Source organism: Anser anser (genome assembly GCF_964211835.1).
Source record: "Anser anser genome assembly, chromosome: Z".
Lineage (NCBI taxonomy): Eukaryota > Metazoa > Chordata > Aves > Anseriformes > Anatidae > Anser > Anser anser.
Genome location: NC_139723.1, coordinates 74,849,243 through 74,870,096, shown reverse-complemented (window position 1 = coordinate 74,870,096; position 20,854 = coordinate 74,849,243). Strand labels below are relative to the sequence as shown.

The window sequence follows — 20,854 nt, the reverse complement described above, 5'->3', positions numbered from 1 at the left end:
TGCAGGTTTGTGAGCTTGCTGTGTGCCATCCTCTCTGCCCTCAGGATGTTGAACTCCATTGTGCTGTGGTCACTGCAGCCAAGGCTGCCTTTGAGCTTCACATTTCACAGAATCACAGAATCACAGAATTGTCTAGGTTGGAAGAGACCTCCAAGATCATCTAGTCCAACCTCAGCCCTAACACTAACAAGTCCTACACTAAACCATATCACTAAGGGCTACACCTAAACGTCTTTTAAAGACCTCCAGGGATGGCGACTCAACCACCTCCCTGGGCAGCCCATTCCAATGCCTAACAACCCTTTCAGTAAAGAAGTTCTTCCTAATATCCAACCTAAACCTCCCCTGGAGCAACTTTAGCCCATTCCCCCTCGTCCTGTCACCAGGCATGTGGGAGAACAGACCAACCCCCACCTCTCTACAGCCTCCTTTAAGGTACCTATAGAGAGCGATGAGGTCTCCCCTGAGCCTCCTCTTCTTGAGGCTAAACAACCCCAGCTCCCTCAGCCGCTCCTCGTAAGACTTGTTCTCCAGACCCCTCACCAGCTTCGTTGCCCTTCTCTGGACTGTCTTTAGCACCTCTATGTCCTTCTTGTGGCGAGGGGCCCAAAACTGAACACAGTACTCGAGGTGTGGCCTCACCAGAGCCAAGTACAGGGGGACAATCACTTTCCTAGACCTGCTGGCCACACTGCTTCTTATACAGGCCAGGATGCTCTTGGCCTTCTTGGCCACCTGAGCACACTGCTGGCTCATATTCAGCCGACTGTCAACCAATACTCCCAGGTCCTTCTCTGCCAGGCAGCTTTCCAGCCACTCATCTCCCAGCCTGTAGCTCTGCTTGGGGTTGTTGCGCTCCAGGTGCAGGACCTGGCACTTGGCCTTGTTGAACTTCATACAGTTGGCCTCAGCCCATCGCTCCAGCCTATCCAGATCCTCCTGCAGAGCCTTCCTGCCCTCGAGCAGATCGACACACGCATCTAACTTGGTGTCGTCTGCAAACTTACTGAGGGCGCACTCGATCCCCTCATCCAGGTCATCGATAAAGATATTGAAGAGGACTGGCCCCAGCACTGAGCCCTGGGGGACTCCACTAGTAACCGGCCTCCAACTGGATTTGGCTCCATTCACTACAACTCTTTGGGCCCGGCCATCCAGCCAGTTTTTAACCCAACAAAGCGTACACCAGTCCAAGCCACGAGCAGCCAGTTTCTTGAGGAGAAAAGGCAGCCCCTTCCCACCAGCCCCTCCTTGTTGGTGAGAACGAGGTCCAGCACAGCACCTCTCCTTGTTAGCTCCTCTTATCACTTGGGGAAGGAAGTTATCATCAGTGCATTCCAGGAACCTCCCTGCTGTACTGTCCCTCCAACAGATACCAGGGTAGTTGAAGTCCCCATGAGGACTAGGGCTTATGAATGTGAGGCTGCTCCTATCTGACTGTAAAGGGCCTCATCCACTTGTTCTTCCTGGTCAGGTGGCCTGGAGCAGACCCCCACTATAATGCCACCTAGCCCTGTCTCCCCTTTAATACTAACCCATAAGCTAACAGTAAGCAACTCATCTGTCCCCAGGCAGAGCTCCATGCATTGCAGCTGGTTGTGGACACGGAGGGTGACACCTTGTCTTCATCTCCCCCTCCTGAGGAGTCTGTGTCCTTCCGTTAACACTGCAGTTGTGGAAGCCATCCCATCATGTCTCTATAATGCCAGTAAGATCATAGCCCTGCGGTTGTGTGCACTTCTTCTGTTGTTTGTTCTCCACGCTGTGTGTGTTTGCATAGAGGCATTTGTTGGCCCCCCGATGAAATTGTTTTATTGGTTGAAGTGGATGGAAGGAATTCCTTTGTGTTCCTCTTCAGGTACTCTCCCTCTGACTTCTGATCCCTTTCCTGACTCTGGGCATCTATTGCAGATACTGACATTGGATTGGTAAGAGTCAGGTGGATTGAGGTTCCTCTACCCTGGCAACTTTCGTTTAAAGCTCTCTTCACCAGCGTGGCAGGCGTGTAGCTAAAGATGCTCTTCCTCTCCTCCAATAGGTGGACTGCATCAGCCTCTAGCAGACCAGGTTTCGCAAAGAGAGTCCCTTGGTCCAAAAAGCCAAATCCTTGGCTGTAAGACCAGTCCTGCAACCACGCGTCGATCCACTGGATTCAACTCACCCTTTCAATGCCTGTTCCTTTGACCAGTAGGATCAAAGAGAGGCCACCTGTGTTCCACAGTCTTTTACAACAAGGGCTCTGTGGTCCTTCATGATATATCACAATCTGCTCTTGACAGTATTTGTGGTGTCCACTTGAAATAAGAGCAGTGGATAGTAGTGTGCAGGCTGTACAAAGCTTGGTAGTTTTTTGGAGATGTCTTTCATACAAACCCCCGGTAGGCAACACACCTCTCTTGACCAGACCCACTCCCAGCAAACAGGTGCCTCTGTACTTCTCAGAAGGCGGCCTACTGCTGTCACCCATTGCCTTTTCTTGGTTGCACTGGTTGTTGCGTGGGGCATAGATCAGGCTGCCTTGTAGTATAGCCTGTTGTAGTTTAACCCAGCAGGCAGCTGAACACCACACAGCCATTCACTCACTCTCCTTTCTGTCAGTGGGATGGGGAAGAGAATTGGGGGGTGGGGGAGGAAGGTAAAACACTGAAAAAAACTGGACATGCACAAGTCCATGGGACCTTATGGAATGCATCCACGATACTGACAGAGCTGGCCAATGTCATTGTGAGAGTACTGTCAATAATCTGTGAAAGATCAAGGTGAGTGGGGCACCTAAGGTCTGAAAGAAAGCAAACATCACTTCAGGAAGGGCAAGAGGGGAGGATCTGGAAAATTAAAGGCTAGTGAATCTTACCTCAATCCCTGGAAAGATGGTGCAGCAACTAATCCTGCAAGCTATTTCTAAACACGTGAGGGACAGAAGGTGGTGAGGAGTAACCAGCATAGATTTATGGAGGGGAGATCACGCTTAATAAGCTTGATAGCCTTCTGTGATGAGATGATTGGCAGTGTGGATGAGGGTATGTTCATTTTTAACTCTAGTAAGACTCTTGATGCTGTGTCCCATAACATCCTAATAAGCAAACCAATGAAGTACAGACCAGGTAAGGACAGTGAGGTGGATCAAAAGTGGGCTGAACTGGGCTTTGTTAACAGGGGGAATGAACTGCAGCTGAACCAGTCACCGATGGTGTACCCCAGGGGTTGATACCGAGGCCGGTACTGTTTAGCATCTTTGTTAATGGCCTGGGTGGTGGGACAGGGTATACTTTGAGCAGGTTTGCAGCCAATACAAAATGGGGAGGAGTGGTTGATACAACATTTCGGTGTGCAGCCATCCAGAGGGACCCTGATTTGCTGGATAACTGGGTAGACAGGAACATCAGTCATTTCAACAAAGGGAAATGCCAAATTCTGCACGTGGGGATGGATAACCCCATGCATGGTGGTTAACCCTGAACAGGCTACAGGCTAACCAGATGGAAAGCAGGTTGGCCAGAAAAGGACATGGGCATGCTGATAGATACCAAGTTGAACATGAGATAGCAGTATTCCCTTGTGGTCAAGAAGACCATTAACATCCCGGGCTTCATTAGAAGGGTGCTGCTTGGGAGACAGTGGAGGTGATTCTTCTCATTAGTGGTGAGACACACCTGGAGTGCTGGCTTCAGTTCTGCGCTCCCCAGCAGAAGGCAGACATGGACATACCCAGGTGAATCTAGTAAACAGCCATGAATATTGGTAAGGGACTGCAACTTGTAGTGTTTGAGGAGAGGCCGAAAGAGCGGGGACTGTTCAGACTGAGGTGGAGAATGCTCAGGGGAACATTATCAATGTATTCATAAGATTCCTGATGGGAATTCAGAAAAGAAGAAGGAGCCAGACTCTTCTCAGTGATGTCCAACAATGAGACAAGAGACAATGGGCACAAACTGAAACACAAGAAATTCCCTTTAGACATAGAAAGAAACCTTTTCTCTCTAAGGGTGGTTAGACACTTCAACATATTGCCTAGAGGGGTTATGGAGTCTCCGTCCTTGGAGTTACTCAAAACTCAACAGTACCCAGCCCTGAGCAAGTAGCTGTAGTATGTAGCTGACCCATCTCTGAGCAGGGGGATTGGAATAGGTGACCTCCAGAGATGCCTTCCAATCTTACCCATTCACTGATTCTATGATTTTTTTTTCATACATAATTCCCTTAAGACAGAAAAACTTACTCATGTTGTGCAAATCATCACGGCTGTTAAGTGCCAGCTATCTATTATGGAATTCTTTTATAGCATCACTTCCTGACTTCAGTAACTTTCACATACATTTTATTGCCAAAAAATGCAAAATCTGCTTCTTGTCCCACAGATATTTCAGAAATGGTGATTTATTGCCTAGAAACTTTATCAACCTTTTTACTTTTAATGCTTTTGCATTAACATAAATAGGAAGCTCTGTGGCATGTGGCGATTTTAAAAAATACTCCATTTCACATCTGCTATTTTATTAATTAAAATATATTTTTCACCCCTCTTATTTTTCCTTGGAAAAATTAAGTATTTGATAAGCTAGTGGGGGCTCTGTTTTGTCTGTATTTCTGCTTTAAAGTTGCCAGTGCAGTGTGAGCATATAAAAACCACTTTGCAATAAAGAATACTTTTTTCGTAACTAAACTGCTGCTGACCATCTGTTTTCATTGGATTCTTCAGAGTCAATAGGATATAGAACAAGTTTCTTTAACAGAATTTTGATTTAAAGTATCAGCTTTAAACTTCTTGGGTGCGTTATTGGAAATTGTGATGACAGCTTTCACCCATGAAGGAAAAACAGTGCTTTGAGCTTAAAGGCCATATTCCACCATCCTTCTGCATGCAGTCGACATTGATACTTCGTTCTAAGGAATAAATATGGTAACAAGAATCTCGTTTTAGACTTCTGCTAAAAATCCATTATGCTGGATTTCCCTGTCACAGTAGACGTATCAGTTCTAAAAGGAAATGACAACTATAAAAGATGATACTGATATCCCATGGAAACTGAGGAAAGTTGCAAAGTGATTCTCAAAAACAATGCTATGAAATAGGTAAATAAATTGCTATTGAACTGTTGAAATTTGTCTTCGGTTTTGTTCTACTTCATTGGAGTTTAACATTTCATAAAAATTTTGCTTCATAAGTGGCTATACTCTTAATTTTTTTACTTACTGATATAGTTAATATATATGCATGTAAAACAATCTGTAAATATACCTGTGACTTACTGCTTCAGTTTTCAACCTTGTTTTGGAAAAAAAGATGTTAAGCTAGATCTTCAGAGTTGAACTGTGCTCTAGGTGACTACAGAGCAAATTGTCACTTTGGAGACTGGTAGTGTGAACCTTTCCAGTTTCCTCAAATTATCATTTCAAATTGATTTCCAGCAAGAGTTTTTTCTTGTATGATATGTAATGGAATTTAATATTAGAAACTCTTTTGTCCATTATGCATTAATAAGCAGCGAGGTCTTTTTTAGGAAATTTACTTCTAAGGAGGTAGAAAAACATAATGGAAATTTTATTGAAGTGATTTCTTACAGCTTTCCAGGAGTGCCTGTCTCACGTAATATCTTTTGTGAAGTAGCGCTTGTAGAGGTTTTACATGCTTTGTGAAGGCTAGATACCAAAATTGCCTTCTGAAGTGAGAGAACTTGGAATCATCTTGGGGAATACAGCAAGTCCCAGTCCTTTTTCTAGCTTCAGAAACTACAATAAAGAGTGATTGTTAAGGACTTTCATTCTTCAAAGAAGTACTGAGGTCTGATAAAGGCATTTCTAGGAACCAGTATCTTGAGAAGTTGTTGTCATGTTTTTGTGTGTGTGTTGGTTTTGTTTGTTTGTTCAAATACTAGGATGCACTTTTCAGCATCACTCAAGCTTTGAATTGTGTACGGTCAGGTTTTGTGTGACAAGAATAGTTTCCCGTGAGGAGAAGGAGTTTGCTTGCACAGTCTTCCTGGAGGACGGGACTGAATTGAGGGGAGTCAGGTGGTCATTACAAGCAGCCATATACATTTCTACCACTGTTGCAAGGGTTGTAACCAGTGCTTTGAATCAAATAGAGAAGTTTCAAATGTGTCACCTGCAGTAAAAGTTAGTTTGGAAGAACTGACCAAATGACTAAGTTGTTGTGCTTCCTTTAAGCTTGGGAAGCAAACCTATTGCTCTGGAATCCTTATGGTGTCTGTTAGTAATGGTTACTTCAGCAGGTCAAAGGCATAGTACTTCTTTATCTGAGAGAAGGGTTACTGGGGGAAAAGGGGAGATCTTAGGAACAGTTAGATTTGTGTCTGTATCCAGCAGTGTACCCTACTGGAAATGGTTTGATCTTACTGGAACTCTTCATTTCTCTTACTATTCATTACAAAGTTTGGGGCATTTTAGTTAAGTTTTTGCCCTATTTATTACAATTTCACAATTGCAAACTGTATCATGTATTCTTCATGAGAAGAGGAATAGGGTGAAATTAAAACAGATAAAGCAGATGAAGCTAATCAAAGCTAACGTCATGTAATGGGAATGTCATGTTATGCTGAAGTTAAAGCCTCAGTTTGTAGTGCATTGTGTCCTAGTTAGGGTAGTTTATCATCAGTAAAACTATGCAAGTGTATTAAATGAGAGTTCAACAAAGTACAAGTTTTATATTTAAACTTTTGGGATAGTTTAAATGCAGACTGATAATTTAGTGCACAATTGCTTTACGACTTTATTTTCCCCTGCAATTAGAAAGGGTACAGCTTTGCTGGTTGATAATGTATTCTTTGGGGATGAACATGCATCTTTTTTGCCCTGGTTAAATAACTGTAGTGGTTATACTAAACTACAGGTACAGTATGGTTGGGGAAGTATAAAAGTTCGATCTGTGAGTCCAGTGTTTCCAGTTCATCTGCTTCATCTGATTGTAGAGAGCTTTTTTATTGAAAGGTCTTCATATTTGACAAAGCAGGAATAAGAAGCCTATGGCTCAGATTGAGTCGTAATAGTTATAGTTAAAATCTGGAAGTGGAATCTTTTTCAGTTCCATGAATCTGTGAATAGAATAGTGATGGCTTTGTTGCTTCTACTGATTGTATAGGAAGAAATACATGCGTCATTGTGGATACCTCTAACTTTGTTTTAAAAGATCATTGAGCTGGAGATGTTGTTACCCATTTCTTGTTGCAAGATGCATTTATAAAGGCACTGATGTATTTTGTGTTGGTTTTTTTGATTGTTTTTTTCCCCCCTATTTCTGTGGGGCTTTCTTGTTTGTTTGTTTTTGTTATGGTTCTTTAACAGTAAAAGAGTTAAAAAAAAAAAAAAGTGAGTATTTGTTGTACATGTCAGTTCTCTTCATGAAACTAACTTTGGTTTTTCCTTCAACCTAAGTAACACATTAACAGGATTAAAAGGCAAAGTAAAAGCTGCAACATGGAATAGCTTTGGAAGATTGGTAAACTTAAGCATAAGGTTAATTCTTAGCAAAATACAGTGCAATTTGTGGATTACTGATGCTCTTTTACCTTATAATGACTTTTTTTTTTTTTCCCGAGTCTCTTGTCAGTCTACTTATGGTTTCGCTGCTTGAGCAAGGGTTTGGACAAGATGAGCTCCCAGGGTCCCTTCCAATCTCAAAAATTCTGATTCCATGATTTACGGAGAAAAATAGTAATATATGCAAAGTTGTGGACGCATGAAGACCCTTTCTTCCTTCCCCCTCTTCCAAGGGCTTGTGTGGGCAGAGGGGAGAGAGAAGAACAAGTATGTGCAGTGTTGTTGGTGCATGCTCTGCTGTATTTGTTGCCATTGTCTGTGTACCTAATTGGCACTAAAAGGGATTGTTTCATGTAGTGGAGAGTAGTTACAGTAGTAGCTTGATGGTAATTTTTAGCCCTGTCAAATTTAAGTGACTCGTTTTCTGCTGTTCATTGTGTTGCATACTGAAAAGGAGAGCTCTGCAGAAATACCTGCTTGGCTGCAGACCACATTTTATGGAGGAACTGAATTAATACATAAATCTTGTACACAAGGAAAACAATAAAAAATAGAGGCAGGAGGGAGGCAGGTCAGGAAACAGTAAGATTGCCTGTTGTTTTCCTTCACTCACCTAAAACCTATGTTTGGAAAAGTTTGGTGAAGTGTAACAGTTTGCTTTCCGGCTTGTCTCTGTGCTGTCCTGAGTCAGCAGAAGCCCCATTCTGTATGAGCAAAGGCATACCAGCTGTAGTTATTGATTTTACATATTTAAACTTATTCTTCCTTCTGTCTTCCTCTCCAGTCTGTATATGTGCAGATTGCATGTACACACGCACACCTGTCTGAGAGGCTAAGTTGTTCCTTTGCATCTCTGTGACGTCCTTGGGAATTGTGAAGGACAACTGGAGAAACATAGACCTAAAGGAGTAGAACAAAACCAGACTAGAATAAAAAGACATAAACTTAAATCTTGGGTGTGGAGGGAAAAGGGCAGAGAAGGATAACTTCTTTGGTTAGTGGTCACAGTAAGTTTCATAGGCGGTTCTGTAAGCAATGCCTTGTGCATTCTGGAATTGCTGTGCAGGTAGTGTCCGAGTGACTATTACACAATTGTTGTGTTCTGTGTATTTTCAAAATAGTCTGCAAATGAAGTGATAAAGCAAATGCCTTTGTTACTGAAAACAGACAAAAGCTTCAGCTGATGCAAGTGCTACTAATGAGGCACAGGAAAGCAGATAATGTACTCATTGCAGAAGTTTTCTTAAATAGTGATGCCAAGCATACTATTTTATATCAATATATAATTTTAGTGCAGCTCCTCAGAGGGAAAGTTTCTGAATTATTTTGTGTGTCATGAATTATGGTTGTGCTTTGCTCTTTTAAGTGAAATATATGTGTCCGTGTGTGTGTGTGTGTATATATATATATATATATCTGCTATTGATTACCTACAGTCTAATCTCTTTATATGACTTGGAGTGTTTCACTTCGTCTCCGGTGATTTGCCTTGGTTTTGACATTGTTTTCCCTCAAGATAAGCAATGGTTCAATCTCTAAATGTCACAGTGCTTCTGTTTTCTTCTGTTTGTTCTACCCTCTTCTTCTGTTCAAGTTTATACCAGAAGTTATGATAGAAATTTACAATGTGAAACTTAATTTTTTTCCTTATTCCATGGAAAAATGAAGTTGAAACTAGATTACAGATACACTATTTGAAGATGTGCCTAACTTTGTCCAAATAATTAGAAATAAAGGGATTGCTCAAACCTTGTCTACAAGACACTTAAGGTATCTAATGTAAACAGGAGGAATTCGTTTAAAGTGGATTAGTTGAGCTACATTAAACATTGAGTTGATATTTCTTATTCAGAATTAGTAGCTTGAATTCAGGTGTTTTTATTTTACTGCTAAATTTCATTGGATGAACTATATTTAAGTTTGAATAAAAATTCTAGACTGATCTGAGATAGTTAAATCTGATTTTAAAACAGATAAATAAATAAATCAGATTAGTGTTTTCAGGAATTTCTATGGATAAGGAGATTTTCTTCAAAGTAGGTTCCTTATTGTAGTTGTTTTTACAATAACTGGCTTGTATTAGTCCTACCCAGACAAACATTTAGCTGTTGTTTTGCTACAAATTATTAGTTCTGCAAATATGCTTTCACTGTTGGCAGCTACTCTGTATTCCTTTGTATTGCTGCTGGGCTTGGTAACTTGTTGAACTATTCCTTCAGTACCCAATGGAGATGAGCTGAGAACACTTAACATGGTGAGGTCAAACACTGAAAGCTCCCAAGCCTTTTTGTGCACGGACATCATAATTTTCATATTCCACCTGATTGTTATCGATGGAATATTTGTTTATGTTATGACACTGGTATTTTTGAAAAAATTGGAAGATGGGGAGTTCAAGTTTAACTGAAGTGATCATAGCCTGTGAGCAGCTTAGCAAACTGATGCTGCAGTTGCCAGGTAGCTTTGCTTTACGTTTGTGATATTTGCAGCTTATCAACACTAGGATATGGAAGATGGCCAGTAAGGTGAAAAAGACACTGCTTTAAAGAAATGCTTTTCTCATGACTGCATCCTTCCTGTCAGCATGGTTCGTGAGCTTAAGAAATTTCTCTCGTGTTTGTACTGCAGGCATAGGAAAACCAGCAATAGCAGCAAAAGTTCAGGGTGACACGGGACACTTCCGTGGTCAGCCGTCTGAATCCTTCCCCAGACCTACCACACCCCAATATAATAATATTCCTAGCTGTTGAGAGAGACGGGATTGTTACCATCTAGCCCCAGTTGTGCCTGGTGAGCAGGTAATCATTTGAGTTAATTTTAACAGTAACTCCAACACAGTACCTCTAGAGGTCGTGTGCTGCATGCCTTGGGGCTTATTAATAACTTTGAATATGCATGCTTTTACAACTGTAGACTCTGTTTGTTTCCTATGATATGCCTTTGAGTTTATTGTGCTCCAAAAGTTTAGATAACTATAGGGTTCATATGAAGTCTTCACAGCTGGGAAAAAGCGATATCTTGGCTGAGTAGGGATGCTGTTTTACGTGCTTGTTGACATTCTCTTTATTTATAATATTGTCAGGAATGACTATCTGGCGGATTCTGTTTCAAAAAAGAAAGAAAAAAAAGAAAACAAACAAACAAACGTAAAAGTCAGGGACTCCTGACATAAATTAGACTTTTCTAGTCTAGTCTAGAATCGTGGAGCTCTACATTTAGGATTGCTAAATTAGTGTGCACAAAAAAATGTATTAAATACTCAGTTTTAGAATATGAACGCTAACTAAAATCAGTTATTGAGATGAAAATTTTCATGTTTGAAGTCTTCCACAATTATTTACTGTTAAGTAATAAATTTATTTATTATTTATTTATTAAACACTAGCACTGCATTTATTTCTTTTGATGTTACTTTTGCTCTCATGTTTAATCTTTCCAAGCAGTGTGGTTTTGCAAAATGTTAGTAATTTTAATTGAAATGCTAAGTTCCATGAATTATTTTGTAATCTTTTTTAGTGTTAGAAACCGTATTTTTCTTAGATTATCTTATATATGTCTATTACATGAGCAGTACTCCTCTTGTAAAAAAAAACCAGAGCAAATTTTGTGTAGTGAATACTATATAACTACAAAAATAACTGTTACCAATAATTGTGCAAATGCATACAATAGGACAGCACAAATGAAGCTTTTTATGTGGTTCTGCACATAGTTAGTAAAAACAATGAATTATTTAATAATTTTCTGCCAAATGATCAAGCCTTTCTGTCCCTCACTCGAATAATTTTGGAAAGCCTCAGCCCATTTCTTCCCAGTATTGTTTAATAAAAGTTTATGAATCACTGAGGGAATTCAAAGACAGAAATGCAAGATTAAAAGTTTGAAAAAAAAAAACAAAAAAAAAAAACAGAATTAAATATTTTTGGTCACTTGGCTTTCAGCCATCCCTGGTTAAAGATCTAGTTTAATTAAAGAAAGAAAAGTCAGTAAAACAAATAAATTTAAGTGCACAGCTGTTTTTGGAAAAGGGCAGCATTGCTACCAGCTACGAAACGAGACATTCAAGAAAAGATTGGAAAAAACCAATTTAGTAATTGCTCTCTTATACCTCTGTCACAACTATTTCAGTAACAAAGATGTGTGCTGCATCCTACAGTGCTCTCTGTCTTTGACAGTGGTGACCTGCCGAACGAACCCTTTTAATTGCCTCTTACCTGCATCTGAGAGGTTACTTGTGTGTCTAAGCAAGCAAAAGTGCTGTGCTCAGTGAATCAAGCACAACTACAGATGTACTTTGTAAGTTGCAATGAAAATTTTAAGTAGAATATGTAGCGTAGATGGGAAATAAGTTGTATGAACTACTTAAGTTTTGCAGGTTTTCCCTTTGTTAAGTTCTCCTGACTCCTTCTTCCAAGCAAAGTTATTTTTTCACGTTAATTCTGTGTTTGCTTCTGAAGGACAAAAATAATTCAGTAGCGCTCAGTAGGGTCTGAATCTTTCACCTGAAGGGAGAGGCTCATAAAGAGGATATTTATGGTTTACGTTTAGAAAGATGTAAAAGGAACACTAATAAGCTCCCTGAATAACTGTATTCTCCCAGACAGAAGTTTTAGCTGCTTTATTTTGCAGAGCTGGTGAACATAACTAATCTACTGAGCTATTTCATGTCTAGTAGCTCTTAAAAGTTATAAAATACACAATATTTTTTCATGCACAATACAATTTAATTTTTCGAAGTATAGCACTTGGTTTAGGTTTGGATTATCAGTGACTCGATCTTGTATGACTTCTCTTGTGAAGAGGGGTGCTTCCTCTTTGGCTGCAATAAGCTACACTTGTTGATCATCACAACACTTCATAAATACAATTTGGTTTTCTGTGATTTCTTGAGAAACGTTGTGTTGCCTGAGTGAATAGGCTTTTAAATAGTACTTAAATATTTGTGTATGAAGCTCCTTTTAAAGAGTTCTTAGCTTAAGGCATCTGAATTAAATGTTTAAGATGTTATTTTTAAGTGGAGAACACTGTTTATAAGTACTTCTTAATTTTTATATATATAAAAATGAACAAATAGGAAAAGTTTCTTGTGTTTAAAAGAAGGAAATGGCTTTAACAGAACAGAATCTTAATGCTGTTAGGGACCTACTCATTCTTTTCAGGAAATGCTTCGAATGAATCTTCACCCTTTGTATTTGCAATGTAGCAAGAAAAGTCAGTATTTCCTGCTAGACATTCATGTAGCGTAGATCAGGGAAGCTGCACTACCCATAGGTATTTGCTCTCTGCATGTGGCTTCATCTGGGTTTTGGTGATGGGCTGTGTTTTTTATATTTATTATTATTGTTGTTGTTATTAAATTTATTGAATTTATTTATTATGTTTTGGTCTGATTGTGTCAACTCCCATCCCCTGCAAGGAAGTGCTATTAGGGGTGTAAAGCACAATTACGTTTGATGGTCGTTTACCCTGGTAGAAGCAGTGCTTGTGCTCCTGCACCAAGGGCCATCTTTCCTTGAACCCACAGACCTCTCATGCTCCGGGTGCTTCCACCACCTTTACTGGTGTTTGCTGCCGTTTACTGTGTGCCCCTGCCACCAGCAGCTTGTGGGCAGCAGCTCAGGCATCCATGTCCTTGTTATTCGTTACAGCAGCGGAGAGCAGGGTATGGTGGAAGGAGCTGCACAGGAAGAAGCTGGTTGCTGTATTTTTTTTTTTATTTATTTATTTTTCTAAAGGCAGCTCTATATCCAGAAGCAACTTACAGCTGGCCCAGAACAGTACTTTTCACTAAGGCTTCTTTCTTTATGGTAGTTATGTGTAGTGATTTGAACAGCTACTATTGGAATTGCTTTAGGAAAACCCATTACATTTAAACTGGTTTAGGAATTATATTTGATAATTTTTATCTCAAACTTCTTAACCTTTCACTTACTTTGTCAGCGTCACTCAGAGCCACTTGCTGATGAGCCAAACATACAGATGTCATTAACACACTGAACTTCATCTGGATTTGGTTTCTGTATCTACTTTTTTTTTTTTTTTTGAAACTATTCTGTATATAATGTGAATTTCCTGGGCTGCTGTGTTTTCACAGGCTTTTATTGTTAATGATGAGTTTTCTGGATTTCTGATCACCCTTCCCCCCACCCCACCCCCCCCACCTCCCCCTTGCTGCCGCACACTCCCAGCCCTAATCTGGTAATTGAAGTTAGGTTCCTATCAGGTGGCTTTATAGTTCCTTGAGTTACTATTTTAACCTTAAGACAGCTCTATCAGTGATCAATAACTAATCACTTCTAATGCTGACTTTACAAGGATTGAGTTAGTGGTAAGAACTTTTTTGTGAATGATATTGTGAATGAATGTGTTAGTTTTTTTTCATGTAACTTAAACGTTAGACAGTGTTTTAGTAACCGTATCTCCTTCCTTAATATATATTAAAGCGTTTAGATCTGGAAACTTTTAACAGAATTGCTATCGTTGTATTAAACTGTAGCTCTGGTTTTGAAACCGGAAGTCTGCCCTCTTGTGGGTTATGTCTGTATTACTTACTCTGCTCAGGATCTTGAATGAGAACTAGAGGATATTCATTCATTCATGCTGTCTGTCTGTCTGTCCTCTCATTGCTGAATTCTATTTATTTATTTATTTTTCTATAGGGATTAGCTTGTAGACTGGTAACTGGGAGAGATTCATCTATATGTAGTAACAAGAAAAGTAGTTTATTGCAAGGTATTGAAGTTTAAAACAAAATATGAGGCAAAGATTCTTAGATCTATAGTAGCACATTTGCTGATTTGAAAGAAAAGAAAAACTCCACTGCTCCACTTAAATTATAAAACAGTTAATATATGAGCTGTGCCGGTTTACTTTTGAGTGTGCAGCTGCAGAAATCAGCTTTAATCATGGTGCTGTGGTTATATCAATACGATACTGCCCCACATATAAGAAATGAAAACCACTAACTGCATTTTTAGTTAGAATGAAAATATTTAAAAGACTTACTACGTTTCATTTAGTTTCAATTACTGTATTTAAAGTGTTCTATTTAATAGAATGCTTTTTAAAAAGAAAAATAGAGTCCTACTCTACTATAGCCATTCTTAAGATTTAATTTTAATTCACCTAATTTTATCTCTAATCTTCTCAGAAATATATTAGGTCAGTCATATATACTTTTTTTTTTTAATATAAGGATATAATAAGGAATACTCTGGAGTATGAAGAATGAAATATTTAAACAAACATACTAAATTTCTGAATGCTGAGTTTGGTTATGGAGCTTTCTGCTGAGCCTCTATGTTACTGTATATAAGCAGACATTCCCCTTTTTGTTTTCTACCACTCTCATGCATGAACATAGCTAAGCCATGGAAAAACTGGTATTGTTGTTAAGGAGATGAGAACATGTTTCAACCAAGGGGAGCAATTCATAAATGCAGGACTTGAATTTTGTGTGATAACCAGCGGTCAGAGTCCTACAGTTTTTTTGAGAGTCGGGTGCTGCAATATGTAAAAAACAAAATTTTAAAAAAAGGGGGGGGGGGGGGGAAGAAACATACTGAAGTAGCACTTTAATTGTGTAGTTTAAAAAAATAGTTTATCTATAGCATAAGCTTTCAGTTTTATTTTCCTTGCTGTCATGCCTTGGCTTCTTGGTTTTATTGTGTATTATGATGATATATTTTCATATATTATTCTTAATATAGGCTGCCCTTTCACTGTTTTCCTTTCACTAAAGAGTTCTTTGTATAACTTTCTTTGTGCTCTGTAGTTTCTTCCTCCCTGGAATGTCTTTTACAGTATCCATTGTTTTATGGAGAATAAGAATCTAGATACGTATATACTGAATATGCAATACCTGATTTGCATACGTGTAAATTGGACGTGTATTTCTCTGTTTCAACTGCTATGTTCTGATTCAATGTTTAAAAGTTTTCTAATGCAGCAGTTCTTTAATTTCCTTAAGTCAACCGATACTAATTATGTTCAGCTTTTTCACGTCTAGAGGTAGAACTTTTGCACCGCCTGTAAAAGCTACTGTACAAAGATGATAGTGTATAATAATATCTAAATATTGATAAATTTTGATTCTGCTTGACTGATTGTAAGCTGCTATAATGTACTACTTTTAACTCTCATTATAGTTCAGGAATTTAAAAATATATAAAACAGAGTTATTCATCAGTCAAGCCATTAATTGTTGCATGCAGTTCCACTGGTTTGTATGAAAAAACCTATTTTGTCTTGAGCTGTCAGTTCTTTCTTCCCTAACTGCTTGATATTTTGAATTCCTTAAATGAGTGATTTTACTAATGTTCTTGGTGACAACAAATTCTAATATTAAGTTTCACTGGACCTCAGCCTCTAGCTCTGGAATTGAATTCCACCTTTTTGCCAGTTGTATAACAGATGCAATTTTACTCTCAACACAACAGATGTAATATTTGGACCCAAATATTCCCATGTGGTTTCTTTGTATTGTGTTTGTTGTATAAACTAATCTCATTGCTTAATCCCATCAATCTCTTTTTTTTTTTTTTGTCTATTCTCATCTGTTTACTCACATCATCACACTTACAATAGCGTAGTCCTGTAAGAGTCTTCTTGAATCACCATGCTTAGTTCCCTGCTGGTGCAGGCAACCACATCCTGTCCCTTCTGTAACATCTGCACAATCCATTTTTAAAGTAATGGTATTACTTGTCTATACTGCCCGGAGGAGGCTGTTCCAGAAAGTGGCTGCTCTCATGGTGAGAAGCTCTGTTCTGATTTCCCCCTTGCTTGCATTCATTCCTCCACGTATTGTTGTGTTAGCATTGGCCTTTAGCATTCCTCCTTTTCACCCTCATTTGACTGCCATATAGAGAGCAACCACGTTCCCTCTTGACCTTTGTTTTGTTAGCTAAACAAACTAATCCCTTCTATGTTCCTCTTACAAAGAAAGTTTGCCCTTCTCCTGACCATCCTAGCTTGCTGCAGTCCCAGGTCTGGGCCTTGCCAGCTTGGATTTCTTATTGTGTAGCTGTGGAGGCTTCTAATCTGTCTGGTTTGGGAGGAATTTTCCCTATTGAATATCTATATAATTTAATTATTGTGGCAGTAATACCGGGAAAGAACTTGCATTAATAGTGACTGCCTCCAATGTTTACACCTTCCCCAGGCTATCAGGAAGTGAAAGTGATAAGGTTTTTTTTTCCTTGCTTCAGTGTTGCATACAGGGTTCCCAATAATACTACCTACTGTTACGGCTTTAGTCAGTGTTGATATGGTTTCAGTCAGGAGAAATAGATTATCAGACATGGCCTTTCTGTTGTACATATAATTTAATTTAGAAGTGTTAACAGCTCTCATGAGTTTGATGTTGCTGACTCATCATGGAAAAAGTTAGGTTGTAGGTTTGTAGGGATTTTGTTTGTTTGTTTTTTAAAGAATTGCTTATTTATGGAAGTAGGAAACCACTGAAATTCTGTGTATCTTGGTGTTAGTTTCAGGTAAAGAACCTTGACTAGTATTTGAAGCTGCTCTGGGTGCATGAAAGCTGTTTTCTCCTGGTTCAAAACAAAACCCTGAAAACCCAAACCACAGAGTATATCTGTCTGCAGCAGTTTCCTTAGCTAGATTTTGCACCTGTAATGTACTATATTTTTAATAAACAAATGTATTCTAGTGGTAAAGTATGAGACTGTAGCAGGTGTACAAAGGAAGTCAGCTCTTTATCAGTTCTGTTTAACCTCAGTGTTGGTACGTTTTTCAAAGAATTCAATTGCATGTAGATAGGGAAACTGAAAAGTTAACTTTGGTGATTCACAAAAACTTTCAATAGAAGACTTAAAATATGCAGTTTCCTTCTCTTGCTTAGAATCTGTATGTATTTATTAGCAGGGGTGTCCTGTATATTGGTATTGGTGTTGGAATAAGAAAGAAAGAAAGAAGAATTATTAAGGAAATGCCAGTATCCTTTTGTTTTGTATGTATTGTGTATGTGATTCGCAAAAATGTTGGTTTGTAAAGTAATAAAAGCAAATTGTGATTTCAGCACCTTTAGTAGCCAACATAAATGCTTACGGAAAAATTCTTACTATTTCACTAACTGTTGTCCTGGTTCCAGTTAGGACAGAGTTAAGTAGCTCATAGTAGCTGGTAGGGTGCTATGTTTTGGATTAGGATGAGAAGAGCGCTGATAACATGCTGATGTTTTAATTGTTGCAGAGCAGTGTTTACACCAGGCCAAGGACTTTTCGGCTTCTCGCTCTGTCCTGCCAGCGAGCAGGCTGGGGGTGCAGCAGGAGCTGGGAGGGGACAGACCCAGGACAGCTGACCCAAACTGGCCAAAGGGGTATTCCATACCATCTGGCGTCATGCTAAACAATATATAGGGGTGGCTGGCCGGGGTGGGGGGGCCGGCTGCTCGGGAATAGGCTGGGCATCGGTCAGCGGGTGGTGAGCAATTGCATTGTGCATCACTTGTTTTCTTACACATTATTATTATTAATACTATTATCATTATCACTATTATTATTATTATTGTTATTATTATATTCCTGTCTTAATAAACTGTCTTTATCTCAACTCACCGGCTTCACTTTCCCGTTTCTCTCCCCCATCCCAGAGAGGGAAGGGGGAGGGTGAGCGAACGGCTGTGTGGTGTTTGGCTGCCAGCCGGGTTAAACCACAACACTGTTAATACAGATACCTGTCTATAGTAGGTACACATATAAATGCATAATCAAGCTCCTTTCCTTTAATTTATTTTGTTTCTCTTTAGGGTGTATCATGCTCAATTTTTGTCATTAGTGTAATAATAGTGGACTGTAACGTGTGATCTTTGTAAACTTTGTAATTTTGCAACTGAAATTGAAATTATTATGATGTCTTTTTTTTTTTTAGTAGTGTAGACTTCAGTGCAATTGGAATCTTTACAGTTAGTGAAAACTGAATAAACAAATACTTACTCTTTAGTTGAATACAAACTGTACCATTTACAGGAAACAAACAATATCTGGTTTAGTGGGATGAAGCCTTTTATTTTTGTGGAATGGGGGATACGCTTCCAAGCAGCAGTTTTACCAGAGGATGTTTAATATTAAAGACATATTATCAGATTAATTTTGAAATAGATACCTCTTTTAAAATTCACTAAGATTTTCTATTTGTCACATTGTTTCCTTGATTCTTGCATATGTATATTATTGCTTTTATTTTTGGTAGCCATCTCTTGTGTGAAAAATACTTCCTTCTCCAAAATTGAGAAGAGAATATAGCAGCTAATTAGTTAAACTGGTTATGGATTAAATACTCTCCACTGTATTATGAACCAACAGAAGTTTTGCTACTGATTTTTTGTTTTTTGACTTGTTTTCAAAATAAGGTATAAAATTTATTAACTCTTAATTGTCCGTGTACATTTAATAACCATATATTGACTATTGGTTTAGTGCTGTATATCCTGAGAAATTTTTTTTCTTTTGCCTTATCTTGCATCATTTTTGCCTGCCTTTTGGTTGTTTAATGCCATTTGATATTGAAATTCCACATTGTTCTACGTACTCTTAACAAGATGTACTTAGTATACAGCTGAGGTTATGGTCTGCAATTTCATTTATATTATTGAATTTTAAAGACTTTTAAGTAAACTAAACATTGTTGTTTGGTTTTGTTTTTTTCTTTTAGTGCTTGGGAGATGGGAAGTAATGATAGCTGGCACCTGAACTAAAATATCTGTGTAGGCACTACCATCCCAGAACTTCAGGATGAATGGGGATATGCCTCATGTTCCCATCACTACTCTTGCAGGGATTGCTAGTCTTACAGACCGTAAGTATTCTTCTTTTCCTCATCTTTGATATATTTCTTTCAACCTTTTCAGCAAATACCTGTATTTAAAAATAGTAAAAATATTTTTTTATAAAAGTTGCTTTAAAAAAGTAAATCTGAAATTAGGTTTGGCATTTAAAAGGTTAATTTTTCCTTTATGTGAATTTTAAAAATATATTCAAATAAGATAATGCTAATTTTAACATGTAGTGAATTCTAGATTTAAAAACAAACAAAAAGAAATCAACTTTGAGTAAACCTGATGCTTAAGTTATTCAAAATGTAGTTAATCATTCAGAAACATTTCTGGGTATCCCACAAATAGAAGAAAAACAAAAGAATGATAAAATACCTGTGTAGAACATATATTCAACAAAGAGAGCTGTGAAATATGCTGAATATACTTGAAAAATATTTCCTTAGTTTTGGTCAAGGTATAAAATTTGCTCTACTTAATAGTTGCAAATAGGGGCTGCTAGAATGGAACTAAGCAGCTCAGCCTATGAGGCTTCTTTTTTCATAGAATCACAGAATCATAGAATGGTTTGGGTTGGAAGGAACCTTAAAGATACTCTAGTTCCAACTCCCCAGCCATAGGCAGGGATGCCACATGTTCAGCCTATGTATGGAGCAGGTGAGGTTTGTGTGCTGTCTTCAAATACATCAGGAAGACAAAATGCAAGGAAAGGAAAATGACTGTTACCGTACTGTTAAAATATGGGAAAGTTTTCTAAGAGAAACTGAAGTTATATAACCAATAATTGAATTTAATTGCCTACAGTTCAAAACAAAAACAATTAAAAAAAAAAAGAGCAGATGTATTCAAGAAAAAAACGCTCTTCTTTGTGTCTTTCTGGTATTCTGAAATGTCAAACTGGAAGAAGATACTAGTTATATATGCATATGCCTATATATGTATGTGTATCTGCATCTAACAGTGGGCCATAAGGATGCAAATCATAAGTTTCTGGGCTACGGGAAATTTTCCAGCATTAAACACTTGCCAAAAAGGTTCTAAAGAAAGTCAAAATACATAATTGGTAGAAGTCAATGGCCAAACTCCTTGCACAGAAGTTTTTGAAATACTGAACTATGGTGGGTGGATCATCCCTTGTACTAGTTGTGTATATGCTTTGTTATCTGTAGTATTCATCTGATGTTTAGAAACTCTGGAGTAGGTGAAAAAGAACAGCTTGTCTGTTTCCCCTTATTTTTGTCTATGTGAAAAGAAGGAAGTGGAATGGACAAGACACGTTCTCCTAAAAATATGGAGGGTGTGATGACTACAGGCGGTAAAATAGGCTCAGTTCACTAGCTGGAATTTATTCTGTAGTAATAAATGAGTATGTTTTGCTGATCTTGTTAATTTTTTCAGGTTTCTGGTACATTCAAGGTAATATAGAGAAATTAATAAAAGCAATTTTTAATATGCACTTCATTTGAATTAAAATATGTTTCTAAATACAATAGACATACATTGCATAGGAGAAAAAATTGGAATCCCTCCCCCTCTTTTTTTCCTTTCAGAATTTCAAAGTAT

The 20,854-nt window shown here is 38.4% G+C and overlaps 1 protein-coding gene across 7 annotated transcripts in view; it reads left to right on the top strand.

The window, feature by feature from the left end:
• Positions 1-20,854, top strand: part of NIPBL (NIPBL cohesin loading factor) — a 168,541-nt gene that overhangs the window by 40,211 nt on the left and 107,476 nt on the right. For 6 of the 7 annotated variants that reach the window (XM_083818455.1, XM_083818452.1, XM_083818454.1 and 3 more), the window contains exon 2: positions 19,171-19,314. In XM_083818455.1, the coding sequence (XP_083674581.1) occupies positions 19,251-19,314 (64 nt within the window). In that variant the 5' untranslated portion in view covers positions 19,171-19,250. Of the gene's footprint in view, positions 1-17,913; positions 17,941-19,170; positions 19,315-20,854 lie in introns of those variants that run through there. The other variant, XM_083818450.1, reaches the window with a different exon arrangement.